At 52.0% G+C, this 27671-nt stretch overlaps 9 protein-coding genes and 1 non-coding gene across 10 annotated transcripts; 7 read left to right on the top strand and 3 right to left on the bottom strand.

The window, feature by feature from the left end:
• Positions 1 to 450: 450 nt before the first annotated feature.
• Positions 451 to 1055, bottom strand: J4E87_002754 (uncharacterized protein; the record flags this gene model as incomplete). Its single annotated transcript, XM_049374389.1, has 4 exons — positions 451 to 495; positions 547 to 728; positions 792 to 843; positions 900 to 1055. The coding sequence occupies 4 exons, from the start codon at positions 1053 to 1055 to the stop codon at positions 451 to 453; spliced, it is 435 nt and encodes a 144-aa protein (XP_049235380.1).
• Positions 1056 to 1488: 433 nt separating this feature from the next.
• On the top strand, positions 1489 to 3448 carry J4E87_002755 (uncharacterized protein; the record flags this gene model as incomplete). The annotated part of the gene is made up of 3 exons (XM_049374390.1): positions 1489 to 2438; positions 2492 to 2600; positions 2648 to 3448. 3 exons carry the CDS (start codon positions 1489 to 1491, stop codon positions 3446 to 3448), a joined length of 1860 nt encoding a protein of 619 aa, XP_049235381.1.
• A 551-nt stretch (positions 3449 to 3999) lies between these two features.
• On the top strand, positions 4000 to 6517 carry J4E87_002756 (uncharacterized protein; the record flags this gene model as incomplete). Its single annotated transcript, XM_049374391.1, has 4 exons — positions 4000 to 5056; positions 5105 to 5475; positions 5524 to 5723; positions 5773 to 6517. 4 exons carry the CDS (start codon positions 4000 to 4002, stop codon positions 6515 to 6517), a joined length of 2373 nt encoding a protein of 790 aa, XP_049235382.1.
• A 2241-nt stretch (positions 6518 to 8758) lies between these two features.
• Positions 8759 to 10058, top strand: J4E87_002757 (uncharacterized protein; the record flags this gene model as incomplete). Its single annotated transcript, XM_049374392.1, has 3 exons — positions 8759 to 8877; positions 8929 to 9216; positions 9269 to 10058. 3 exons carry the CDS (start codon positions 8759 to 8761, stop codon positions 10056 to 10058), a joined length of 1197 nt encoding a protein of 398 aa, XP_049235383.1.
• A 143-nt stretch (positions 10059 to 10201) lies between these two features.
• On the bottom strand, positions 10202 to 11287 carry J4E87_002758 (uncharacterized protein; the record flags this gene model as incomplete). The annotated part of the gene is made up of 2 exons (XM_049374393.1): positions 10202 to 10999; positions 11057 to 11287. 2 exons carry the CDS (start codon positions 11285 to 11287, stop codon positions 10202 to 10204), a joined length of 1029 nt encoding a protein of 342 aa, XP_049235384.1.
• Positions 11288 to 17074: 5787 nt separating this feature from the next.
• Positions 17075 to 17936, top strand: J4E87_002759 (uncharacterized protein; the record flags this gene model as incomplete). The annotated part of the gene is given in 2 exon segments (XM_049374394.1): positions 17075 to 17081; positions 17101 to 17936. 2 exon segments carry the CDS (start codon positions 17075 to 17077, stop codon positions 17934 to 17936), a joined length of 843 nt encoding a protein of 280 aa, XP_049235385.1.
• Positions 17937 to 20417: 2481 nt separating this feature from the next.
• J4E87_002760 (uncharacterized protein) lies at positions 20418 to 23465 on the top strand (the record flags this gene model as incomplete). Its single annotated transcript, XM_049374395.1, has 1 exon — positions 20418 to 23465. The coding sequence occupies one exon, from the start codon at positions 20418 to 20420 to the stop codon at positions 23463 to 23465; it is 3048 nt and encodes a 1015-aa protein (XP_049235386.1).
• Positions 23466 to 23635: 170 nt separating this feature from the next.
• J4E87_002761 (uncharacterized protein) lies at positions 23636 to 24748 on the bottom strand (the record flags this gene model as incomplete). The annotated part of the gene is made up of 3 exons (XM_049374396.1): positions 23636 to 24395; positions 24448 to 24516; positions 24567 to 24748. The coding sequence occupies 3 exons, from the start codon at positions 24746 to 24748 to the stop codon at positions 23636 to 23638; spliced, it is 1011 nt and encodes a 336-aa protein (XP_049235387.1).
• A 538-nt stretch (positions 24749 to 25286) lies between these two features.
• On the top strand, positions 25287 to 25871 carry J4E87_002762 (uncharacterized protein; the record flags this gene model as incomplete). Its single annotated transcript, XM_049374397.1, has 2 exons — positions 25287 to 25545; positions 25849 to 25871. The coding sequence occupies 2 exons, from the start codon at positions 25287 to 25289 to the stop codon at positions 25869 to 25871; spliced, it is 282 nt and encodes a 93-aa protein (XP_049235388.1).
• Positions 25872 to 26976: 1105 nt separating this feature from the next.
• J4E87_002763 lies at positions 26977 to 27071 on the top strand. Its single transcript has one exon. It is a non-coding gene; the product is annotated as a tRNA-Val (tRNA).
• Positions 27072 to 27671: the final 600 nt, after the last annotated feature.

A 27671-nucleotide genomic window follows, 5' to 3' on the forward strand; every position in this document is an offset into this window, starting at 1 on the left:
GCACTTATAGATACCCATAGACTACATTCTACAAGCTCCCCTACCCGGGGTTCACAGTGCCATTCGCAAGGACCAAATTTGGAGAGAGTCTAGAAGAACAAAAGCATGTGTACCTCGATCTAGGACGGACACGACGTTGATCCTTCCAGTCGGATGAATAACGGTTTCCCTAGCATTACTTGAGTCGGACGTGTATATATACAAAAAGTCTACCGGAAATCACCGTGGTGCTTGAGGGGTTTCTTATCATTCAAGTCCGCATTGATTTTGCTGTCGCGTTGTTAGGCAGACCAGAACTGTGCGGCACCAATCTGTGTGAGGACATTGTAGAGAACTTATTTCATCTGCGCAATAGGTCTTATGTACAGACGCATAACTGAAGGAAAAATCTCGCACTCTGCTGCCATGAGGTTTTGATTGGAATTGGGTAGTTGATGTCAGTTTGCGTGTCTAGTAGCCGTCCTTGCCCCACTTGTTGTATGTGTCATGGAGTTCCTACGCTCGTCAATACAGTCTGATTGCTGGTAATCAAGGGCGTCAGCTTACCTTGGGGAGAGTGACGTTGGGAATGACGACCACGTTAAGCGCAGAAGGCGCATCCTTCTTGACGCTGGTGTCACCTCCGGGGTGGTACTGGTATGGGCCTACACCACCATCCTGCTTCCAAGGCTCACTGCCTGCGGCCTTGGCGACAGCTCGTTCCGAAGAAGCACTGGTAGGAGAGCGGGCTTGCAATTGTCAGCATGTGAAGACGGGCGCACGAGGCAGAATCGATGTATCCGGGAACATACAGAAGTGCCATCCTGCCAGACCGAAAACACCGCTCATGATAGCGAACAGAACCTGTAGACGAATCAGCTATGCGCCCTGTATTGTCCAATTGACGTGTCGCATCCTACATAGAGCTCAGGGTCGCGCTTCGCTCCGGTCTTGAGGGCGTCCTTGCCGGCCTGTCTCTCGCCCTCAGCGGCGGCGCTGGCCCATCGTCGAAGAGCAGGCGTAGGACGGACACGCGGGGCGGCGCGGAAGGCGGAGCGGGCAATGATGGAGGACATGATGGGGGGTGAGTGGCGTGGACGGGATGCGAGCTATGGGATGCGTGCAGCGCGGAGCAGTGGTTCGATGTTGAATCTCGCGGACGCCAAGCTTGGCGGCTGCGTCACAGCGACGGCCATGCCGGAAACAGTCAGGCGGACCTTGCAGTGCGCCGGGCAACGTCGAAGGGTCGAGCATCAACTTTATGCGCCCCTTTCAGCGCAATCACACGTCTTGTCCATCGTTCCATTAGCCTTTCGGCGCCGCAGCCCTTCCATTCACTCACTTCCAGTCGCTCCTTCCCCTGCCGGTCGCCATCCTCGCCCATCCGCGCTCCCCGTATTCGTCGCGACCACGCGCTGCACAAGCCGTGACTTCCCTCCAGCCACACCCTCAGCTCTTTGATGTCATGCTGCGTGCCGAGAGTGTAATCGCGCCCGCAACCACATCACCATGGCCATGACGCCGTCCGAACAGAAGCGCAGCTCGACTGGCAGTCGCGTGTTGGGCATGACGGGCCCAGCAGGCGAGCCCGGCCTGCCACCCTCGCGACCGTCGTCGATTGCGACTGCCAATTCGGGCAGCCAGAACAGATGGTCCCAGGCCAGCCCTGCACGACGAGGCGGCGGCATGAGCGTCGCCGGCAGTCTAGGACACAGCCGCCCAACGACGTCTGCCAGTAGAACCCATGTTCCGCTGGCAGCCCACGGCTTCTTTCGCCCCATGAGCTCGCAGCGTCTTCAACAACAACGCAACCAGCGCCCCAATTCCCTCCTCGGCCACGGCTCGCTCTATTCCGACGCTACACACGAAACGGGCAGCAATCCGTACCGCCAGAGTACAGGCTCTACGCAAACAATTCGGCACGGCGCCCCAACCCTGGGCCTCCATCACGAGCTGGACCCGCAGCCTCCGCCGTCGCGCGGCACCGACATCACCGATAGAGACATGCCCGACCGCACCACAGCCAACACCACGCCCACGGGCGCAGAAACAGTGCGCAGTCGAGGCGAGAGCATCACTCCCCTGCAGCGACCCAGGCCTCAGCACCTGGATCTCTCCAATGTTCATGGCCACGATCCCGGCAAGCTCCCAACGCCCAGCAAATCGCCCCGCTCTTTCGGTTCCAGCTTCATGTTGTCCAGTCGCGACGGACGCTCAGCCCAAATACGACCCCATCAAGGACACGAGAAACTCACCTCTGCCGAGTCGTCACCCAGAATAGCCCGCAAAGAAGCTACTAAGGAGGCAGTCAAGCGGGAGCTCGGCAGGAACTACCAGTACTTCTCTGGCAATACCGCGTTTTGCTGGGGCGGTAGATTACAAAATACCCGCGACCGTCCAGTCAACGTCGCCACGGCAATCCTCATCATCTTACCTGCTGGCCTTTTTTTCGGCTTCTCGTTCGTGGACTCCCCTCCACTGCTATTGTTCCTCACGCTAACTATTACTATAGGGCCCCTTGGCTATGGACCAACGTTTCTCCATCGATACCCATCCTCTTTGCATATTTGCTTCTCGTCTCCATCTCCTCTTTCCTTCATGCTTCAGCTTCAGATCCGGGCGTATGTCATGCACCTCCTTTGTCATGAACACTACTAACGCCGTATAGATACTTCCGCGAAATCTACATCCATTCCCCCCTCCTAATCCTAATGACGATCCGCTCAGTCTCGGTCCGCCCACCACTGAGTGGACCATGGTGGTCTCCGCAACCGGTACGAATGCAGCTATGGAGGTGCCGACGAAATATTGCAAGAGTTGCAACATCTGGCGACCTCCACGTGCTCACCATTGCCGTGTATGTGACAATTGCATCGAGACGCAAGATCACCATTGCGTCTGGCTCAACAATTGCGTGGGACGCCGCAACTACCGTTACTTCTTTGTCTTCGTGTGCGCCACCACGTTGCTAGGTCTTTTCCTCCTGGGCGCTAGTCTGGCACACATACTAGTCTGGCGGGCGCAAACTGGAGCATCCTTTGGCGAGGCCATCGATCGATGGCGTGTACCCTTTGCCATGTGTATATACGGACTCCTCGGGTGGTCATATCCCTTCAGTCTTGGCATATACCATCTGTTCCTGGTTGGTAGGGGCGAAACGACACGTGAATATTTGAACTCACACAAGTTCCTCAAAAAGGATCGGCATAGGCCCTTCACGCAGGGCTCCGCGTTAAAAAACTGGGTTGCTGTATTACAGCGACCACGCCCACCGACCTATCTCCATTTCAAGAGAAAGTACGAGGAGGGCGACCAAAGGTTTGGCTCGCGCAAAGACAAACGGACTGCGCCTCTAGTGCCAGAGCAACAGGGCGGCGGGGTGGAGATGCAGGATGTTAGTGGGTCTGGGGCATTCCAGGGCCCAGCCAGTAGGTCAGGACGTGACGCTGCAGACGCGACTGTGGCATGAGACGCTGTTTCTGATCAGCGTGATCATGTGGTTAGCCCATCTTAAGTAATAGCTTCTTCACAATACACGAGTGCAGGCACGGCACCATATGATCGTTCGCATGCACTGATGAGTGACTTCCTTGATTATGTGTACATTCCATGATAACATTGCAGCGGGCTCGGTTTCGAAGACCCGGCCCGTACGTGCCGGTAATAAGACGGAATGCGAGGAGTGGTGGTGCTGGTAACATTGGATATACAGGGCACGACGGCCTAATCGGCTGACTGACTAGCTGCATGTGTTTACCTCCCCAAATCGTCCATCCGTCCATCTATCTCCCAACTTTGGCTCGATGCGCCTCCCAATGCATGCCCACACACTCTCCTAAACCGGACCGACAGTTGTACACGTTTCTTCGCGTGCTCTTTGCCTATCGCGCGCAGACTTTGGCAGTGTTGCTTCGTGAGCGCCGTTGACCCGCCCAAAGCGTCCACCTCCTTCGCGCGTCAGTGCCTCACCCCTCAAGACCACGACCACGACGCGTGCTCCTGCCTTGCCCGTCCGCTGTCATGGCCGAGCGCGATCTATCCCCAACTTCAACATCCTCTACGCTCTCGAACATCACGGTGCGAACTGACAAGCAGGGCGATGCTCGCGCCACGTCCAGCGCGTCGCCTTCCATCTCGACGCCACCTACCAGCCTCGGCGACGAAGCCAGCGTCATGTCCGAGATGACGAAGATCGAACAAGCTGTCGAAGTGTACGAGGAGGCTCCGGGCCTCCAAATGCTCGGCGAGACCTCAGCGTCCGCGCAAACCACCACGCCCGACGCCGTCAACAACGAGGCCCGCCGCCCTGCTAGGAGCTCGCGCAAGTCCGTCACCACGTACAACGTGCAGATTCTCGCCGGAACTGCGATTCATACGCCGACCAAATACCTTGAGAAGCACCACAAGAATGTCGTGCACGGCTCTCTTGAGGAGCTCGCGAGGAAGGAGAAAGCCACACCTATGCGAAAGAAGATGCTGAAGCGGAAGTCTGACATGACTGATGCCAGCGATCAGGTCGAGGATCAGCTGGCTGCCGAAGCCGCCCAGGCAGCACGACGTCGCACCTCCTCTCGCGTGACGGACCTTCGCAAGGAGGTCCTCCGCAAAAGCGGTGTCGGCGACACCGTCGCAAGCATGTACTCAGGGGGAAAGGCTTTCGTTAAAAGCACTTTACGGCGCAGTACTTCAGAGCCATCCTTCAAATCCGGCCAATCAGCTTCCCCCGCGGCTTCTCTCAAGCGGTCTCGCGATGCTCTTGAGGATGGAGATGCAGATAGCCAAGACCAGGAAGGAAAGATCTTCTCGCAGCCCAAGTCGAAAGTCTGGCTCAAGCAAGGTTTGTATGTTGGCCAGGATCGCGACTTTGATCCTCGTCTCTCAGAAAGCCAGAACCGCGCGAAGAAGAGGGCCAAGAAACCATGGCAGGCCACAATCTTGCCCCTCCCGATTTTTGCCTGCGAACGTCTATTGAACGAGGACCCAAAACATGTATTCCGCGATTTCAAGTTGCCATTCGATACTTACAGCCCTCTACCCAGAAAGGTTAAGGTCGACGGCTGGGTCAAACTCAACAAAAGTAACCTCACTATGATCCCACTCAGTCAACAATGCTAACGACATGCAGACAGGTTCATCGGCGACGCATCTGCGCTGTGGAAACGCGACAAGCAAGACTCCTCCCAATGCTATTGCGATGAAGAAGATGGCTGTGGAGAGTCCTGTCACAATCGGATCATGGCGTATGAATGTGACAAAACCAACTGTCCACTGCCTCCGGACCTATGTAACAATCGGCCATTCGCAGAGCTCAAGAAGCGTGCAAAAGGCAACCGTTATGACTATGGTGTGGAAGTTCTCGATACAAAAGACCGAGGGTTCGGTGTTCGTGCTATGCGAACGTTCGAGCCACACCAGATCATCGTAGAATATGCTGGAGAGATCATTACCCAGTCTGAATGCGAGCGACGCATGAAACAGGTCTACAAGAAAGACAAGGTACGTTGTCAAGGTCTTGCCATACAGATTTCTGCTAATCCTCTGCAGTGCTATTATCTCATGAGCTTCGACAACAAAATGATCATTGATGCGACTCGTGGGACTATTGCTCGATTCGTTAATCACTCGTGTGAACCCAACTGCGAGATGATCAAGTGGACTGTGGGTGGAGAGCCTCGGATGGCGCTGTTCGCCGGTCCCCGCGGCATCATGACTGGCGATGAGCTGACCTACGATTACAATTTTGAGTAAGTCATGTCCTATAACATATATGTTGAACCGTTCTGACTTCCTTAGTCCGTTTTCCCAAAAGAACATTCAGGAATGCCGCTGTGGCACTGAATCATGCCGTGGGGTCCTCGGTCCCAAGCCAAAGAAACCCATTGAAGAGAAGTCAATAGCTTCAGTGCTCATCACAGGCACGAAACGCAAGCTGCAGGATTTGCTCGGTCCTCGAAGGCCTGGTTCTGAAAGCACCCAAAGCTCCCCCAAGAAGCGCAGGATGCTTGCAGGCAACTCAGCTAGCGCCAAGGCGAAAAATGCTGTCGCTCGATTGGAGTCTGCTCGTGAGCGAGTCGAGAGGGAAGCAGATGCGCTGTCGCGCCAGAATGCATCCCGCGAAAACCGCGCTCTAAAGCGATCAAGTTCCGGAACTCTTGATAAACGTACGAGATCAGCTAATCTCCGGACGGCGAAGCCATTTACCGTCAAATCTACCCGACACACAACCGTCAGCTTTCAAAGGAAGGTTACTAGGCCTGGTGCACTGAAGAAGGTCAAGAAGCCTACTCGACCACTGTCAAGCAGAAAGGCACTTCGCTCCCAACGACCGAGCACGCCAAATCGAGAAACGAGCACTGAGGTACTGGATTCAGAGGATAATGCTTCACCAAACATAACCCCTGCATCTTTACGCAGCGCTTCTAAGAAATCGCCTTACACCAGCCCTGTCTCACGAGAGCCTCTTGCAAAGGGCGCCACGACTGCAGTGAAAGACCATGTTTCACACAAACCTTCGGTACGGAGCCTACGAGGAAGGTGATGAACGTGTCATTAAACTCTGTTGTATCGTAGCTTTGTTTCAACCCACATCATGCGGCAGATTTTCGCGAAGGGCTATCTGACTTGAACAGGCTTGCTGGGCTGTTTCCCAGTGACTTCAGATGTGTATGTACAGGTAGTCCTCTCCGGTTTTTAACGTGAACAATAGAATGATGGTTCCATGCGAATAGTAACTATTGCGGCGTGATGTGTCAATGCTTTGTTCACATTTTTGCCGCTACCCAGTGGTCGTGTTGTAAAGCTCCTCCTGTTGGTAATATCTAAATCAGTGGAGAGATGTCCATATCTGTGATGCACAAACGCCTCTCCATCGCCATGTCGGTGAGACTATATCATACCGTTCGAAAGCAAACACAGCGGTAAAGATCACGCTGACACATTGAGACACGCAGTTGTCGCAAGTGCTTACAGATAGAAGATGTATGTGGCGAACGAGTATGTACATATCATTAAGCTCCCTCTGAACGATCGCTGCCCTCAATACAAAGACCAAAGTCAGAAACCATCCCCCAAGAACTCAACCTGGCGTACGCATTAGATACTAGATACATAATTTATAAGGAAAGAAGATGCCACGCCGTAAGCAGAACAAGACTCCAATCCCATCGCCGCATATGTTGTTGTGGTCGATCGGCCATGTCGGAAGATTCTCGCATGTTTTTTTATCGGCATTATAGCAAGGCTTTGAGGCGACTTGTATCCGCGTACTTGTCAATTGGCGTAAGTACTTGGACAAATCCCCTTGTTATCGTGTAAAAAGGGATGATCGAAGTGAAAGCGGTGATGAGCTGAGACGGCATCAATCTGTAGTCGTTGGGTGTGATGCAACTACAGGCAGTGTCTCTCTGTCGAGTCTCTGTCGAGAGAGGGAGGAAGAGAGGAGAGTGATCTATTGGACGGTACAGCCGCCACTGACGCCGCCAAGTTGGACGGTGCAGCCGTTGACGCCGCCTTTGGCATTGCGTTGGATGGTGCAGCCGCCTTTGGTGCCGCCTTTGGCAATGCGTTGGACGGTGCAGCCGCCTTTGACGCCACGATGAAGGGCCATGCTGACAGTTGAGTTGGCTTGGGTGGTTTGAGGTGATTGAAGGATATGTAGAGAGCTTGAAATTGTAGGTAGATAGTGTTCTGTTGGCTGGAAGAACAATAAATTTACGGACCATGAGCACCGTTTTATACAACGGAAAAGAGTATATGGGAAAGGACGAAGCTTCCTTTGTGGCTGTTGTTGTCAAAAGGTCCAGAGCATGGTCCCGACAAGGGTAAGGCCCTCGATGTTAGCTTACTATTGTTCTCGGACATGGTATGTCATACCACGTGACTTTGCTTACTATTGTTCCAAAGCCATTGCACCTGTAAAGAATGAGAACAAAGGAGATTCAAGCGGCAGAGAAAAGTCTCGACAAGGTTCTGTGCCGAATTCTAAGCAAGGGGTGATCTGAGTCGCCGACTATTGTGTCCAGTAGAGTGGGCCCGATTCACGACCTCAACAGCTAGTCGGTCGATCTAAACATCACATTGGTTGGTATGGCAATGTACATTTTCCTCAGTAGGAAAGTCCCTGCATGTTGCAAGTCATGTCAGTTGGGAAGGAGCAAGTGAGTTTCCACGTGGGAAATATTCACTGCTGAAGGTTCGCCTGTTGCCATGAATGAGCGAACACAGGCATACCGTCACAAATGTTCTCTCGGTCAAGGAGCTAATGGGTATCTAAAGTCTTCAAAGAGAAGCAGCGTGATGAGGTGGATAATAAACGTGATTTAGAGACTCAATGAGCTATGCAAAGGTACCGGTGTACGAGCACTCAAGGTCATATGTCTCCGGTGCTTCCGGACGGCAAGCGAAATCCTTACATATGCATGACTTCCGAATCGAGAAGATTGGCGGTAACATTGTCGATCGAGCGAATGGTAGAGTGATGGTTTGCTCCGAGTTGTATACGCTGCCATTCCTTAGACGTCAGCGTGCCTGCGCGCAGAGGAGTCGGCTATGAGGATCGGACAAGCTGCCTCTGAGTTCCGAACCAAATATTTGGTACTTGGTGTCCAAATTATAGAATATATGCAAGCTCAGGGCTCATGTGTAGTATCAAGATGGTATTGAGATTGTTGTGACGCAACGGTGGGTAACGCGACGATGACTAATAATTTCCCGACGGGCATGCTGCTGCAGGGTAACCGTCCAAGACATCACATTATCACGAGCAATCCGCAGTCCACCAATGACGATGTACGCGATGAGGCTACTTGCTCGCTGCAGCTACGGCCTGCCTTTACGCCGCGCATTCCAGACGGCCGCTGCTCCCTCGGTCCGTGCCCCGGAGTTTGCTTTCGCTTTCGAGTAAGGCATGCGCACCATCAGCTTCTCAACACAGCAGCTGACGGCTGTCAGTATCGATGGAGTGCTCCTAAGAAGTTCAGATCCGCTGCCCCGAGCTCAAAAGGCCCTCTCTTACCTGCAGTCACAGGGCATTCCCTTCATACTTCTTACCAATGGCGGCGGCAAACATGAATCCGACCGCGTGGCCGAGTTGAGCAGTAAACTGGATGTGTCTATCGATGCATCCATGTTCGTTCAAAGCCATACCCCCTTCGCCGACATGGACGACCTCAAGGACAAGACGGTCATGGTGGTGGGTGGTGTGGAGGATAAATGCAGGAAGGTCGCTGAGGCATACGGGTATGACGGAACGACATTACATGGGGCTACAGCATTCTAACAGATTGCATAGTTTCAAGAATGTAGTTATACCTGGCGATATCATGGTTGCTCACCCGGATGTATGGCCATTCTCGCAGCAACTACTGTCCTACTACAAGACCTTTACTCGACCGCTACCCGTCCCTATCGACGTTGACTCGCCATCTAGATCGCTCCGCATCGATGCAGTCTTTGTATACAACGATCCTCGAGACTGGGGGTTGGACGCGCAGATCATCAAGGATGTCTTGTTATCAGAGCATGGCATCGTTGGAACTTTGTCACAGAAGAACGGCAATCCAGCTCTGGAGAATCGTGGCTACCAACAAGATGGACAGCCCCCACTATACTTCTCAAACCCAGACCTGCTATGGGCGGCAAAATATCACCTGCCACGTCTCGGTCAGGGCGGCTTTCGCGAAGCTTTCGAGGGTATCTGGGCTGCGATAACTGGCGGACAGACACAAGGTGTTAAGCTGCAGAAAGTCGTAATGGGCAAACCACACCGACCTACGTACGAGTTCGCTGAGAAGCGTCTGATAGCGCATCGGCATCATTTGATGCAAAACTATGGTAGTCCGCTGGGCCATCTGAAGCGCGTGTACATGGTCGGTGACAATCCCGCCAGTGACATTGCTGGCGGTAACAACTACCAGAGTCCGCATGGTACAGATTGGGCTAGTGTGTTAGTGGAAACAGGTGTCTACAAGAAGGGTACAACACCGTCGCCTGAGCCGCGCAAGATCGTGAGCGATGTTTGGGACGCTGTAGCGTGGGCTGTCGCGCAGGAAAAGTGGGCATCTTCAGCAGATGCTCCGTGATATTGAATTATGTACATGTATTGTCATTGCAGATATGATGATGCTCTTGGAGTGTCTCATAACAAGACTTCATTCCAACCTTCTGGGATACATCATCAGAACCGTGCGCATGAGTCGTCTGTTAATAGACTTTCACACCCAACCTACTGCTGCTCCAACCACTGCACAAACATCAAACCGCCGGACCCAAGGACCTCAGCCGTAGCCACCGGTTTGCTGTCTTCGATCCTTCCCGTTTCTAGATTTCGGCTATAGACAGCAACGTTCTTGCTAAATTGGTTCGCAATCGCAATCATGGATCCGTCCTTATTCATGTTGAAGTGGCGAGGGTAGTATCCGCCTGATTTGGCGAGTTGGACAAACGACAACCTTCCGTCCGCTGTCGGCTTGAATGTTGCAAGTGAGTCACTTGGAACCTGGGTGCTGTTCTTTGGGTCGGGATTGTCTACTTTGAACACCGTGCCGTTACGATTCGCCGCAACGAGGAACTTGTTGTCGGGTGACAATATCATCTCCGAGGCATATGACACTGGCGGGAGCGTAGTGTTGCCATATGTGCTGACCTCGTCGACCTCGGTGAATTCCAGGCCGCCGCACTCAGGGTAGTCTACTTTGTAGCTGATGATCTTGTTGCTTTTCTCGTGGACGACAAAGAGGTATGTGGTCTTAGAATCGGGGCTTGTCCAGAAAACTGCATGCCGAGGACCGTATTCCGGCTTTGATTTGAGTGGCTCGTGTTCGGTGAGCTGGTGGCTTGCGGGATCGATACAATATACGTGGACTAGATTGGCACCGAGACTAGGGAAGATCATGAATTGGCCTGTGGGGTCGAGGACAGCCTGGTGGATCTGTTCAGGCTTCTCGAAGGTGAAGTTCTGTAGGGATGAGAACTTGTTGCTTCCGTCGATGGTGAAGAGTGAGATTGCTGCCTGGGGGCCATACTATTTGGATTGTTAGTACATGTTCATCAAGGATTAGAAAGAGAGGGTTGTACGTACATGGGCAAGGGCAAGCGCCGTTCCGTTGTTGTAGGATATCGAAGACACCGCTCCTCCCAAAACCGGGCTGCTCGAAATCTTGCTGAGGCTGCCATCAGCACCAACGCTCAACATTGTAAGGTTGGCACCAATTTCTACTTCGTCTAGACACACTATCCTTTCACGACCAAGGGAAGCATCGAGCCATGTGGGTAACTTCCCACACTCATAGCTCTCATGAGTAACCTTCATCGTTTGGCTAGTGTTTTCGTTTGTGCTAGGTGGTAGTTCGAGAGTCTGGATAGCGCCAGGAGTAGTGTCATTTCCATATGATGCGACGAGGAGCCGACCCGCGGCTACTTGTCCTATAGTCGCTAACGCGATGAGTAAAGTGTTCATTGCTGCTGATAATGAAGGTATGGAGTTGTGTAGTAATACAGAGGGACCAAGACTTGTGTGGTTGTAAGAAGAAGGGAGGGCGTTGTATCGTAGGGATTATATTTTGTATCAAAGATCTATGAAACTGTGAAATGCAAAGAGAGACAGAGTAAGGAATGTGAAATGGGTCCTTGTGAATAGATGCGGGGAATCACAACCTTTGTTCTCATCGCGTGTGTATATAGTGATGCGTGTCGCATGTTTCACATTAACCGCCATGGGTCCTGTCAATAGGGATTTAGGTTTTAGTAGGACCGACAGATCCTAGGCACCGAGTTCAGCTCTAAGGGGCGGGTGTTTCCGTAAACGCGTGTGTGAGGGTCTTGATTGGTGAGTGCGGGGTTGAGCGTGAGCTGTGTCTCGGTGTTACTCGGTGATAGCCCAAAACACCAGTCGCGCTAGTGCGTCATGTCGCCATCTCTGCGCGCACGCGCTTGTGCGATGACCTCTTCACGAGTCCAAATGCATGTACGCATGCTCACATGCAGCCACACTAATCATGTCTACTTCCTCTTCCAGTTATGCCAACTATCTCCCGAACGAACTGTTGCTTGAGATCTTGGCGTACTTTGCATCGTGGGGCGAGATCGAGAGGCAAACCGCGCTTGCACGCTTTTCCGCTGTCAATAGGTAATGTGTCGCATTGAGGATCCTGGTCACATGAGCTTACATCAGTAGACAGTGGTATGATGTATGTGAATGCCATGCTACGGGCCATCAAACGTGTTGTGACTAATTTGGCTGTTCGATGCATAGATAGCAGTTCAACCACTATACGAATCACCATATCTATCAGGAAGTGCGTACGATCTCTTTGTACGAACGATATGTCCTTCTGTGCTAGCCCGCATCAAGGTAAGGATATTCCGAGTAGTTGGTGATACATGCTAACCTATCACAAGCCCACAGCATTGTCAAGTCTAGTAAAGTCGCTGGACTTATCCCACATCGTACATCAAGGCGCCAAATCGACAACAGCTAGATTGCTAGGCCGAACGAGATTATCTCTTGAAGTCTTCGTAGCACCTCAAGCTAGCTTTGCAATCAACTGCTGGGCTAGCCTGAGCAAATGCACCCGGCTACGCGTTCTCGACCTGAGCCTGTTGGTAAACCCCAGACACACGATCTTTGTTCGAATCGTAAACTGACATGCTCTTCTAAAACCAGGGTATCCGAATGCATCAGTTTCCAAAGCTTAAACCAAACGATACGGCAACTTGGGGATCTACGCGAGCTTTACTTGCCTCGCTGTTCATCTAGATATGAACCCTCCGCCACACCCGGTGGTCCCAGTATTCGCTGGCCACCTAACCTGGAACACCTCGCTCTATCTGGATCGGTCTCTGGTCAATTCCTATGGGATATGCTACGACAACCGGCCAACTTCCCTCCGACTTTCTCTTCGCTGAGTATTCACCATAGTCCAGGTCTAGATCAGTACGTCAAGACTCTATTGCAACGAGTTCACCGTACGACTGCCACTGGAGGATTGGATGCTAACATAAAGACCGCAGGCAAGGTATCAGACCCCTACTTGACAGCCTATCTGCATCGCTTACGGTCGTCGAACTCCGCGATCTACCAGCCGTCAAACAAGGCCGATTGAACAGTGTACTAGACTGGCTACCAAACCTCGTCTCTCTAACCATAGCACTAGACTACATCGACAGTCGATTCGGAAACATGCCACCAGATTTCTCACCAGCCCGATGGCAAGAAGCCAAGCCACTATACAAACTGACTCTCCTCGCTTGTGGACGGACGGGTGATCCCTCACGTAGTTTCACGATGACTGATCTCTTCACCTTAATAGACGAACGGTATCTAGGCCGTTTGCGCTATCTAAACATAGGACATAGCACGGAGTGGCAAATTGAGGATGAAGTGCTGGGCGCACTCGAGTCCAGTGTATATGAGCAGGACAAGGAGAGTTGGTTGGGCCGCAGATGGCACTACGAAGACGTGGATTTCACGGATACGAGGGGTTTGGAATACGAGCAATGGATCACAGACATGGCGATTGGGAGGGAAATGAGACCTCGGTTTCGGCTTTTGAGGAATCGATAGTTGAACTGCTTGGTGATACTCAGCACTTGCTCACGTTCTCATTCTAATGTATAGTTCAACGCATTACTCATTGAGCTGATAATTGAATATAAGTTAGCACTCCTAGTCACATGTGCTACTCAGAAAAGAAAACCCCGAAGACAGTGTATCGCGAAGCCTAAAGTATACCCAAACCATCTAAGACTGACAATAATGAAAAGGATGTAACACTCAGAAATACATTTTGGTTCGATCGCCTCCTTGTGTCCCCAATTGCTCTCCCTAGTCGTCACCCAAGACAATCCTTCTTCTCCTCCAGCCACTCAACGGCCTGACGCTCTCCCTCTCCACCTCTCTCCCGCCAACCCTATGATAGCTTCTCCACTTCTTCTGCTCGGTCTCCTTCTCTTTCTCCTCGAAAGGAGAGTCGCCCCAGAAGCTATCTCGTCGTGTACGGGTCCTTTCCCGTGAGGTAGACCGCTCACGAGACTCCCAACGCTCATCCACCCACCACTTCTCACTACGATGGAAAGGATCGCATGAGGGTGAGAGAAGCGAGAAAGTATGGTGATGGTGCGACGAGTGTGGACGGCTGAACTTAGCGTTGATGCCGAGGCGGAAAGCTTGGTCGTCTGGCTCGGAAGAAGCGGCGCGGTCTGAGGAGTATTCGTACGTACGTCGTGTGTCGTAGCTACGGCGTCTGTTCTCGTCTTCCGCATCGTTTTGGGGGCGCCGAGTGTCAGTCCAGACGTTGAAGCGCTCGAGTTGAGAGGGCTGATCCCGTACTGTTAGGGAGCGGGATGACCTGACTGGCTTATGGTTGGACGAGTAGGGGTAGTCATCATGGCCATCTTCGTCATCGAGATCTGAGAGTGTGATGCTCCGCCGGTGTTTGCTGGAGTCGTGATGAACGAGAGGACGTGAGTAGTAAGATTCATACTCTGGAGTGCGCTCGCGGGTGCGAGTACGCGTTAGGTGCAGGTATGACATAGTCGGCTGCCTGGTGCGGCTGATTAGTCAGGCCTTGAGATGATGACTGTGATTTGGTAGGTATGGAATGATTGTAATGACAATGCTCAGGAGAAAGTTATGCGTTTTGCAATGTCAATGGATTGCAGGCACTTATATTCGTACAGGTAAGGACTGGAGAAGTAAGCCCACTGTCCTCCAGAACCCTCTTATATTATCTGACGAAATGTTTCAACTGCCTAGACGACTTAGAAATCACCTTGTTTGGCTAGCATGGGCTCCATGAATTTCAACGTGCACCGCCTCTTTTTCTGCGGCTCGATTGTGGCTTGTGCAAACCGCTCCAGGATTTGATTGGCTGCGCCCACTGTCGGCGTGCTCCGCGTGAACGATTATTTACCGATGAGTTCCTGACCGCCAGAACATTGAGGCTTGAATGGAGTCTTCAGAGTTGCCTAAGTATATGATCCTAAGGGCCCCTGCAGTGTGTATCGTGGAAGGGTCATGGCAGCTGAATGTGCGGTCGCCACTACGAGGCTGTGACAATGTGGAGGTGTGGGGGCCGAAAACACGACGGTGAACGTTGGGTTTGTGTAATCAAGGTGCGAAAACGTAGCGGGTAATCTCCGATGTTGAGCTGGATGCCTACAGCATAACTCCATGTTGTCCCGATGTCTATGCTGATGTCTCTGGTTATTCGCTCTCGTGGGTACCTCGCCGGTTGGAGCTTACGACGCTCAAAGGGTCATGCGCTTTGGATGAATCATTGTTTGGGTCAGGGGCTCCTTTTTCAGCCTTCTCGTTAGTAAGGTTTGGTCAAGAACAGCGAGTATTGGTATGACGATGTCGCAATTGAGAGATGGGCAGTGAAGAGCATGACCAAAATTATGATCCATGTAGGCGATGTCCTTCGTCGCAGTGGCAGTGACTCATCGGTTGCGCACTTGCACGTCGTAGTCATTCGGATATTGATGTCTCCTAATCCAGGAGGCCTGCAATAAAGACTGACCAGGCGGTTGACGCACACTGATTGAAGAGCATTGGGAATCTTCCCCATGTGACCCTTACGAACAAGTGTGCTGCCTGGGAGGTGCCATTGTTGGCCAGCCACACAGATAACGTCACCCAAAACCTTCGTCCTGTTTCTCACGGATCTTCGCTGCCTTCTCGTTCGGCTCATCGCCTCGTCGACTGCCTACGCAGCTCTTGTACCTTTCTCTCTCCAGCTATTCCTGTTGCTTCTCTTAGCGCTTCTCACGAAATAGCCTTATCTGCAGGTTCGGATTTCAGCGCAGTAGTCAAATTAATTAGACTGATTAAATGTAGACAGTATTGTGGCTTATAAACGTCAGATTAGAAGCCAGACTGTTGGCCTTACATTGGTATACAAGATAAAAGCCGAACAGGTCTACAGACTACATAAAGATAGAAACTTGCAAAGCAGGTTACTTAGCGTTAATGTAGGCTCTAGGGTGTTAGACTTTCATTAGGTTAGTGAAGGCGTAAACGTACTGACAGCACGTTCGGGACTGGGCTGTTAGTCGCTACGTCTGCGTGTGTGAAGAGACGGAGGCAGCGCTTGAGTATGCATGCGCTATACCAGCCTGGTTACAGGATCACACAGGGCACGAGATACGAAATCAATCGTGATTCATGGGTCGCAATCAACAATTAGAGGTCTGTCGTGGAGGTATACAATACGGTACCTAGGTATGTTCGAGGATATGTGTGGGTGTGAGCCATTGCGTATGCTTCTAGAGCGTAGTGTATCCGAGCGTGCTGAAAAAAGAATGGACGTCTTCGCGTTCCCTTGAATTCGATCCTTCTCGTTGGTGGTATAATTGCATCTAGACGCTTGTGCATTGGAGAGGCGGAGGGACTCAGATGCCGGTCAGCTGCAACGCGTTCTTTGTACCGCCACTGCCGCGATAGTGCATGCACAACACCTGGAAGCGTCGCCATATAAGGCAGGTATGGGTCCTAGTGCTGATGTGAATCTTGGAGGATCGCTGAACCGTCGCTGTCGTTGGTCGTAAAGTTGCAGCGTGGTGCATGAGACTTCGGAGATTGTGACAACGCCCGGCAGCGCTTGGCGTGCTCGTCGACGTTCGGCTAGCCACGATGAGGCTTGCCCTGCGGCACAGCGCGCGAACTTACTCACTTCGAGAACATGGCGGGACGCAAGGGGCCTGAGTGTCTGAGGGCGCTGGAGGCTCTCGCTGTCTCCTTACCAATGCCAGATTGACGGCATGAGGGAGCGCCGCACCGACATGCACCTTCCGCCAGAGCTCTTGACGCTATTATTTCTAGCGAACGCCGCAGCAGCTGTCCCTCGTGCGCAACCAACATCGTACCAACTTGAGGGCATACACGCTAATTGCAAACAGAGACCTCTTTCTTACCCAACGTCACCGAGATTGCTCCCACCCAACAGTCGACCGTATCGATCGCGGCGCAGATAACAGAACCGTCCGATGCCACTGCTACCGAGAGTTCTGTAGATCGGGTCGACGTGAAGGTCGAAGTGTGTACTCTCGACGCCAGCAGCTGTTGTTCTATCGATCCGGGTAGTTGTGGTGGCTTGCAATGGATTGTTCTTCCGTCTGCCACAGGTTGGGGACTGACGGGTCCAGCTACCGATCGCCTCGTGACACTTACTCCGACCGCCACGACTGTCACGACGACTCGGCCGACCATCCTCAACCTCGAGACCAACGTCCTCGTATGGGGGACCGAACAAGAAAGCGAGGGCAGTGCTGGACAGCCGGGCCTCATCATAGGACCGAGCACAGTCAGGGCTTCGAACACGATGGGAGAAGAACCCGGTGCTACAGGATCGGCGCAACAGCAGATAGAGCAGAACAGTCTCCTACTGCAGATAGTCTCTCAGATTGGGCGCGCACCATCGAATGTGCAGCCAGCTCAACCCGCATCTCCTGCGACAGAAAACCCTGGTCAAACTGTAGCGCCCATCGATAACCATAATGGAGGTGATAGTGCGCTTGCCCAGCCAGCAACCACTCCCGACTCTGGCATGGCGAGCAATACGGACATGATATCTCCACCACAAACAGCGCCAGCAGTAGCCATTGGCGAATTTGTATATGGAACACAGACGTTAACGCTTACGGCTGGTCTTAGCACCAACATCGGGAGCAACTTCTTCCCTACCTTTGTAGGATTAACGACTGACGCCGAAGGTAACACTTTGGTCTCGGTCTTTTCGGACGGAACTGCTGTCATTGCCACTGTGCGTGTTGCGCCTACTACAATGGTTGTACCAAGATCTGGCTTCGAAGCAAGTACCACTGATGCTGCAAATCCTGGTGAGCAAACTGGCGGTTTGGCTACTACCTCCAGCAAGGAGGCTGGAGCCGGGAGGAGGCGTAAACTGGAGTGGTGGATGGGTGTCGTTTTGGGCGCACTTAGCTTCGGAGCGATATTCTAGTAACAGGTGACATGAGCATTCGATTCATGCCGCCTTAACATAATGATGTTCTAATGAACAATAAGTCGCGATCATGCGCGCAATCACCTGTCAAACTGCACACTCATAGATTCCCGAGCCTCCACCTTAGACAAGCAAGAAGCTAAACAGGCCTGCAGCCTACATGAAGATCATGATGTATAAAGTAGGTAACCTTACGTTAACGTAGGCTCTAAGGTGTTTAGTTTTTTCCTTAGATAAGGTGCCTCTGCCGTGCCCTACTACTTGTTCCACCGAAGCCGGCTCCGCTCTCTGTTGTCTCTTGCTCGCGCTCCTGGCTGAATCCAGCATGTGAGAACCAAGAATCGAGGCTGGAGAAAAGGTGATAAATTCAATTGTGTGTGGAGGCGGGAAGGACGGTAGTTCATGTCAGATACTGGTTGTTTTCAATGCGTCTTTCGATAGTAATATTGTCTATGCACTTGCTGTCAGTAGATACGGATAACTAACGAATCTTGGTTGTGTTCATTGCTTGAACCCATGGTTTCCAGAAATCCTCAATACCGCGCTCGTAATTCCAACCAGTCCAGTTGTAGTTTGTCATACCCCACGTATCTGGGAAACCCTGAACACCCGATCTGATTCTGTACGAACCAGCGATAGACCACATCATCCAGCTGATGTCGTTCTCGATGGTGTACTCCTTCAAGCAGTTTTGTAGTGTGTTATTGAAGAGTGTCTCGTCTTGCGCACTACCGAACTCGCTCAGGATGACTGGTGTCTCGCGCACAGCCTTCGGGCAGTCACCCGTAATGTTGCAGGCGGCTGGTGCATCAATGCCCAGAGCATTGAAGCCGTTGCGGTAGAAGTTTGCCTTGACGATGTCGCAGGTGCCCGTGTCGATGTCCTCACTCATGCTGTAGAGATGGAGTTCCCAGACAAGCTTATCAGCCCAGGGGTGATCGTCGAGATTGAAGTACACTGGCTCCCTCCTCGCGGCGTCGCGAATCGCGGTGCACTTGTAGCATGGAGCGGTGAGAATGTTCTTGCCGCTAGTGAGTGCTGACAGATCTTGCCCGTACTGCATACCTCCCCAGAGGATAAGAAGATCAGGGTTGGCCTCGTGAATTGCGTCAGCGCCAGCGGTCATATTGCCGACGAGGGTGTCCCAGTTGTAATAGAGATCCGTGACGTTCCAAGATTCGCGCAGCTCGTTGCGAAGAGACATACTAACTACGTTTGGGTGATCCTTTGCCCAATTGGCAACATAGGAAAGACCGCGGCGCCAGTGCGTTGCGTTGAACTCAAGGTCGTCGAACCATGCGGTACCGTCGATGTGTGAGCAGCACCACTGCGCTTTGCCTGTGTGCACATCTGGGCTGATGAAAATGCCTTTGGTAGCAGCGATGCGTGCGATGTCGCTCCAGATCTCGAATCGAGTGGTCTGAGCTGTCCAACCAGGGTTCTTCTCGATGATATCGTTGGTTACTTTGGTGCCGTTCACATAGCCCAGGGCGTTGATGAGGCCAACCTCGAGTGGCACGTCAACGCCGTTTCGATCGTAGACTTGGTCAATCATCTCAATGGCGTAGCCCATGCGGATGTAGTTGAAGCCAACACCCGCGATGTCATCAAGAATCTCTTCCGCTGACGCCCACTCAAGTCCTTCAGGAACCATAGTCTCGCCTACAGAGGATCTCAGTTTCTTGCAGTGGGGCATGAGTCTGAACTTGATACATACCACTCATTGGCCAGTTAACACCAGCCCAAGTCGTCTTTTCGCCATTGCTATCAACAATATCTCGGCCTCTGGTACTGTACGGACCGTTGAAAGATGGAGACGTGCTGTTCGTTGCCTGTCGACGCGCATTGTACCGGAAAGCAGTGTGGCTCGAAACTTCGGGCAAGTATCCTGCCGAAACGACAGCGCCAGCAAATGCTGTGCCAAGTAAAACGCGCAGTCCCAGCATGGTCAGTGAATTGAGTGATGCCTTGCGGGGTGTGGCATAGACACTGGGTACATTCGGACCTTTATACTTCTCGGTACAGCCATCGTGAACAGCTAACTGGGAAGAGCCTCAATGCCCGTCGGTAGGCTTGCTCAATGTAAGCCAAAATCCGATGATCATCGTCACTTCTCGCCGGGTTGTCGGATAAAAGCTGTCCGAGTAAGGGTACATCCTCCGCATTTGCGGGGAAACATACGAGAAATTAGTACTTGGCAGACTGACGCTCTCACCACGGAGATTCCGCCGGCGCAGAGCCCAGCGGAAGTGTTACGCTTTTCGAACTAACAGGTTTAGCTCAGCTTTTGGTCTTAGGCACTCAAGACTCAGTTTAAGCGTTGCTGTGAGCCATGAAGGGTGCCGTTGTTCGGCTATACCTAGGGAATGGCTTATCTTATCGACACGTGCAGCGTGTTCCTAGCGCGTTTCTGAGTCCCTTCACGCCACACGACTTGAGCCCGCCCTCAATGAGACGTCATCTTTCGCACAAACCGTCATGGACGCATTGTTGGAAGGGCTTAACGACGCGCAGAAGAGCGCGGTGACAAGTCCCGCCAATGTTGTTCAAGTGCTCGCGCCGCCGGGGTCAGGCAAGACCAAAACACTTACAGCACGCGTCGCGTACCACATCAATCACGAGCGACTACAACCATGGAACATCATCGTATGCACGTTCACCATCAAGGCCGCACGGGAGATGAAGGAAAGAATCAAGGGTTTTGTTGGAGAGAAACTTGAGGCGAAACTGATTCTGGGTACCTTCCATTCGGTCGCGCGTCGCTTCCTGTCTCGGTACGGTCAAGAGATTGGGATTGATAAGAACTTTGGCATCGCGGATACTAGCGACAGCACAGCAATATTGAAGCGTATCGTGACGCGCCATCAGTACACAGTAGAGCCTGGCCATGCTCGCTCCAGGATCTCCAAGTTGAAAGCCAAGGGCGTCACGGCCGACGACTTTCGCAGAACAGCTAAGAATGTCAACGATAACGAGTTTGCTATGGTATATTCGTCCTACCAGGAACACTTAGCCGCCTCAAATCTCCTCGACTATGACGACCTCCTCGTCCGCTGTGTGGATCTGTTAAGAAAATCACCATCTTGTGTCTCGACGATACAGGCTGTACTCATTGACGAGTATCAGGATACCAACAACATCCAGTATGAGTTGATGAGATTGTTATCTCAGAAAACAAGACGTATTACCATCGTCGGTGATCCGGACCAGAGCATATACAGCTTCCGATCAGCCGAGATCAAGAATTTGCTGCGGATGCGCACTGATTACCCAGAATCAGTTGTGATCAATTTGGAGAACAACTATCGATCTTCGGGATGCATCCTAAGCTCCGCTATGGCTGTCATAGAGCAGGATGAGAGTCGGCCACAGAAGTCGCTGATTGCTACCCACGGTGTCGGCGAGCAACCCACTCTTCGCCATCTTATATCGGCGAATGTGGAGGCAAAATGGATCGTTGAAGAGATACACCGGACCAAAACGCTTACAGCCGGGCTGTTGAGCTTCAATGACTACGCTATACTTGTGCGATCGTCTCCACTCACACTACAGATTGAGAGAGCGCTCGGACAAGCTGGAATTCCGTATCGCATGGTCGCTGGCACGAAATTCTTCGACCGTGCGGAAATCAAAATTATCTTGGACTACCTCCGTGTGATAAGCCAGCCTGAACACAACGATGCGGTAGCGCGTGTCATCAACGTACCTTCTCGGAAGGTCGGCGATACTACTGTCAAGGCCCTTCTCGAAGAAGCAGAGATCAGGAAAGTGACCTTGTGGAAGTTAGTGCTTGACGTGGCTCAAGGCAGAAGAAAGCCGGAAAGCAAAGTGTCCGCCCAGGCGCAGAAGGGTATTGAGCAGTTCGTCAATGTTATCATCACCTCTCGCGAGAAGCTTCTTCCTGCTAAAGGCGAAGACTGCAACCTGCTAGGTCTTATATCGCACGTCACAACCAAGATTTCTTTCCAGTCCTATCTCAAGCAGGCGCACAAAGAGAACTGGCAAGATCGATGGGCCAACGTGGAGGAGCTGGTGAATCAGGCGACACAAATGGCTACAGCAGTCGCCAATGGAGAAGAGATCTCTGACGACGCCTTGCCAGCAGTAGAAGGCATCGAACAGCGGCACGACACTGCAGCTGATATCTTGTCCAAGTTTCTAGCCAATGTCACCCTCTCGAGCGCGGCAGACCAGGAGGGCAGTGAACTAGACCAGGTCACCATCTCCACCATTCACGCAGCAAAGGGTCTTGAATGGCCTGTGGTCTTCATGCCTGCTGTTTACGACGGATCCATCCCCCATTCCCGAGCGGACGATCACGACGAAGAACGGCGCTTGCTATATGTTGGCATGACTCGAGCACAAGGCTTACTGTACTTAAGTTGCCCAGTCAAACAGTCGGGCCAGGAGCAGACGACACTTTCGAGATTCATATCGGATCGGAAAATCCAAAAGCTTTTCAGCAATAGAGGGCCAGATCTTGCATTTAAGAGGAGTACCGTACCAGAGTTAGCCCGCATCCTTCGCAGAGAATGCCCATCATCTGAAGATATGAAGACAGCTCTCTGCTTGTTGGAACGTCCAGAGGATGACCAGTACCCAACGACTCGGGAGGAGATTGACGGAGATGACCCAACATGGGCCGCATACGGTGGCAAAACCAACGGTGCTGGGCTAGACCAATCTTTCAAGCGGCGTAAGTTGGAATCGTCAAGCTCTCTGTCTAAAGACTCAGTAGCATCTACGATGAACCGAACGTCTGCTTTCTCGACAGCGACAACCACGATGCAGAGTGTAAAAGCCGGGTTCACTAGCGCACGAGATCTTGGAGACCTACAAGCAATGCAAAGAGAAGCAGAGCGGATTCGCACTCTAGCCAGTGCTCCATACGTCGAGGCTGGTAGAGAAGTCTACAAGGATGCGAAGAAGGCAGAAGCAAAGCCTGCGCGCGCAAAGGTTGTCAAGCCACGTGCAACTGGTCAAGGTTCCATTACGAGTTTCTTCAAGCGATCAAACAGCACGCTGTCTGAGGAAACCGAACCACCGCCATCTTTCGACGCGCCGTCTTTACAACGCTCGCAGTCTTCGTTTGCAACCAATACTCCACTCTACGATATCTCCAACACTCAGCCCGCTGTCTCACGTCCACCACGTCCATTCCAGCCCCTTTCGATACCCAGTCACAAAGTTACAACCCGACCTATCCTCACCAAGCCAAAACGTGCGGAGCCAGAACCTGGGATGGAGAGCACGCGGTACGTTCTTTTGTCCAGCTCACCGCCTAAACCTGAGGCGGAGAATACATACCAAGCAGAGAAAGAGCTCGGAGAACCGGCAAGTCCAATGAAGCAAGCATCGTCATCTTTTAATTCGGCAGCGGGTTTCCGTCCGGCGTCGACATTTCATACAACATCAATGAGTCAGGTACAAACCCAGTCGGCACAGAGGAAGACACTGGGCGCGAGGAGAAGCATGCAGCCGTGGAGTGTAAAGCACAGTGCTATGCCGAAGCCACGGTCATCTTGATGTGCGTTTGGGGGGCCTTTCGGTTTTTGCGATGAGATGGATTTTGGTTGCATGGATCGGCGTTACAGCGCTCAGTCACGTTGTTCAGCGGCATCGTAGTCGTTGGTTGTTGTCTGTATTACTATATTTCAGTATGAAAGGCCCATCATGCTATACAAATCGATTATCCCCTACAGCACTGCGAAAGCACTGCAGTACGATACACTGCTATGCTGCACACCCTCGACCAGACTGCTCCTCTCATATCGCAGGAACTTGAATGTGCCCTTTCCTTCACCTAATTCACGTAGCTCACCTGCCTTCTCTACCGCGGCCATGAACAGGCCGATCGGATGTCTTCCGCACACGGTGTTGCCCGTCTTCTTGAGCTGGTCTAAGAATCGTTTATGTGACCTACTCTCCACAGCGTCGATACTCTCGTGATCGACAGCGGCAATGCTTTCGTGTATGGGGTAGTCGCTCGGCACAGCAGAGCTTGACTTCAGGTGGGTTGCCGCTGAACCGTCGGGCGGCTGGTAGTACGTGTACCGGAAACGGGACCCCCAGTGACAGAAGTCAGATGATATGACGAAGACATTGTGGGGATCGAAGAGATAGGGAGCGAGCATAGAACCATAGTATGCTTCGAGGGCTGCCTCAGTATTGCCGACCATGATAGGAACCAGAGGAACAGATTTCGAGTCGTTCTGGAAGCTCGTGTTCTTGAGCGACAACATCTTGTAAATGTAGGGCAGGTGCATCTCTAAGCTGTGTTCGTCCTCGTCGGTTCCCTTTGACATGATTTCCAGATCCCAGTCTTGCTGTATCTCCTCCACCAGGTCTCTGTCTATCGTGAGGTCGCCGAGCGGTGTACGGTACTTGTCGCAGCCTGTTGTCGCAGCGCCAGCGAGATAGTAGTGGTGGGAGGGGCCGAGGAGGAAAACACGTTTGCTATAAGCCGTCAGTATGGCAATAAACCTCCGCTTCATAGTCTTGCACTCACGCATTCGCCCAGTCAGCGCTCTTGTAGGCCCATGCAGCAGCAGGCCCTGAGTACGAGTATCCGGCATGCCTGCATGTCCATGAGCCTCATGTTCTCTATAGCTTCTTCAGGGAGCCTACGGGGCGATGATGGCTCGCGCATCCGGCGTCGGTATTGAGACTTGGCCCTGCTGTGAGGAAACGGAGCCGATAGGCGTGGTGGTAGCAGGAACGTCTGCGAGCCAGCCGTCGAGTTGCTGCGATAGGAGCTGTTTATTGTCCGTATACCAGGAGCCGGCGTGGGTGGCTTTGCGGGTGACCATGGTGGGTTTCGGGAATTGTGCGACGGAGCGGGATGCGCTGCTAGAGATCTTGGGAGCTGGTATCGTGACGTTGTATCGAGTAGTTGGTGTTGGGAGCGTGAGGGGCAGTGGGGTAAGCTGAGCGCGACCTTCGTACAGCCGACGTAATGCCTTTGCCTGCCATCATCGCCTGCTGGGAATGTGCGAGGGACATCTCTAGACGCCAGATACAAAAGCCCACCAAGCCATGCTCCATGACGCCTGCTGCAACGAGTGCACAGCAGGTCACGTGTGGATGTTCGGGGATGTTGCCCAGGTGCCCGGTCGGAGGGTAGTGATGCAATTGCGATCCCGACACGCCATCACGCGACGCGCTCGCGCCGACAATTCGCGTCTCCCAGGCCAGCCACTCAGCATCATCACTCCCCGTTTCATCCCATCTCGCTATCCCTTTCGCATATCGCTCTACGAACCCGTAAACAAACATTTGCTGCCATCCACACACCACGAATAATACCCCGTCATTTATCGCAACCCGTCAACACTTCAATCCGCAGCCATGGGCCTCAAGCGCAAGCACTCCTCCGACGAATCGCCGCTCTCCATCTCCAGCTTCGGCGCCGTCTCCACACCGGATGCGCAATCGCCCATGTCTTTCACCAAGGGCTATAACAAGATGATGGATACACATGCACATGCGACCTCGAGATCCAATGGCTGGGACTTCATAAGCGCGAGTCGAGTCAAGGGCAACGATTGGGGCAACCGCACACAGAAGCGGGTTCGCGACAACAGACCCGACGAGCAAGCGATACACAGTAAGCCATAATGACTCGGTGATTCGAGCTTCTAGTTGCTAATCATATCCCAGAAAACACGCTGAACATGCTCTTCGCCGCGCAACGTGAACATCCAGAGGCCGCGCCCATCCCGTCCGACGCTCTTCCAACACACCAGCCATCAGCTTTGGCCTCGTCGAAACCACAAAAGTCTACGCTGCATTCTTTCTGGAAACAGCTACCCGCGCCGCCTGTTCAACTCATCTTCTCAATGCCTGTGCAGCAGCACCAAGCTTCGTCACAAGTGCCCCGATGCGAAGACTGCGATACACCATTACATAGCGAGCGAGAAGATATGGATGTAGACATGGATATGGACATGGGTGGAGCTGTGGCGCATAGTCCTTTTGCATGCAGCGACTGTGGGCGAAATGTATGTGGGACTTGTGCGGTTGTGTCATCGACGAGGCATTGCCTGCAGTGCGCGACCAGTGGAAGGAATTTGAGGCGGTGGTGGTAAGAGTGGAGTGTGAAGATAGTTGGATGGTGCATAGCACGGCCATTGTGGGCAGCATAGGTTCCTTAGCATTGTTGTATAGCGAGGCGTACAGGTGTCAGCAATGGGTTCACGCGCTGGCCAGATAACGGTAGTATACCCCTTTCATATTCGTCATTAATTCTAGCCAAACATATGATACAAATTCTACACGATCTATCTCTGCACATGTGCAGAAATCTCTCAGACTTGACCGAGTTTCAAGTAAAGCATAATACAAGATACATGACAGTTCATCACCGTCTCTATTGTTCTACATAAAGCTTCCCAGGCTCAAGACAATGAGTACCTCCGCGCTCTGGTTTGAGTTTTGTGGAAAGCGGCAATAAGTGCCGCGGCATTGGTGCAGGTGGTGTGAGAACAACAAGCTCTGGCTCTAGAGAACGAGAAGTAGTGTGGGTAATACATGTTCACAAAGTGGGAGCGTGGTACTTAGGTAGCATGGACTTGGACATACCTTATACAAGGAAGAAATTGAATAGCTGCTTTACTGTCTACATTGTCTTAGGGGATATACAAACTTTAACTAAATAGCCACTCTGCTGTCTACATTGCCTTTGGGAGTGTGTAAACTTTGACTAAATAGATACTCTACTACCTACATTACTATAGAGGTTAAAGTTTATATACTCCCTAAGGTAATGTAGACAGTAGAGTAGCGTTTCAGTTTCTTCCTCGTATAAGGCGGGCATTACGACAAATTGCAAAGAAGCGATTTTGACACTGACCCCACCAACCCCGCTGTCGCCATTCCTCAGTCCCGCGCATGGGCTGCCTTCGCCAGATGACCCAATCAGCAGCGTTATGAAATAATCGTAGTGTATATTTACGCATTAAATTGAAGTTTATTCATCAATCGCCTCTCAAGCGAGCGTAGTCTAGGTTCGTTCCCTTATCCAACTCTCCAGCGCCTTTCTAACGTTGAATTAGTGGTTATGATGTCTGCTTTACATTCTAAATGTAAAGTTACGCAGAAGGTCGGGAGTTCGATCCTCCCCGCTCGTATGAGCTATTGCATCATTCTTTTTGTCTTTTTAGAGTGCTTCTCCAGCTGTCCTAGACATGTGGTTGTGGACTCCCCTTTTTGCAATTTTGCCATCACCAACAAGTGGAACAACCAACCCCTCTTGCCCTGGACCAATTCTGCCCTCGCTCGAATACAATGGTTACGCGCATATACTGCGTATGTTGTACTTTTTTATACCCTGTACGTCGTTTCTGGCGTTCTGGACAATTGTGAGAAGTTTGCCGAAATCGGTGACTTGGACCCCTCTTTTTTGACTTTTGCGAACATGATGCCCCACCACTTTGTGGGCTTGTTCAAGTCTAGGCGTCATGCTTCTTGACGGGGCAGCTGTTCGTTTAAAAATGATACAGACGAAAACGTCGGATTAATCGAGTGCAGCCTGAGTAGCACGTTGGCTGCTTTATAAACGATGTAACGGGGAGACCCGTCATATTGCACCATTTGAAGCATCCACAGGTTGTGTAGTGTATGTTGATCCACTATCGTAACATCATGGAGTATGCGCTCATTCGATTCTAGGTAGTGGTTATCACTTCAGATTTTGACTTCATCAATATTCTGATAACCCCGGTTCGGTAAGAC

This window comes from Alternaria ethzedia (assembly GCF_023757985.1).
Source record: "Alternaria ethzedia strain BMP 0044 chromosome Unknown scaffold_5, whole genome shotgun sequence".
In the NCBI taxonomy this organism is placed as follows: domain Eukaryota; kingdom Fungi; phylum Ascomycota; class Dothideomycetes; order Pleosporales; family Pleosporaceae; genus Alternaria; species Alternaria ethzedia.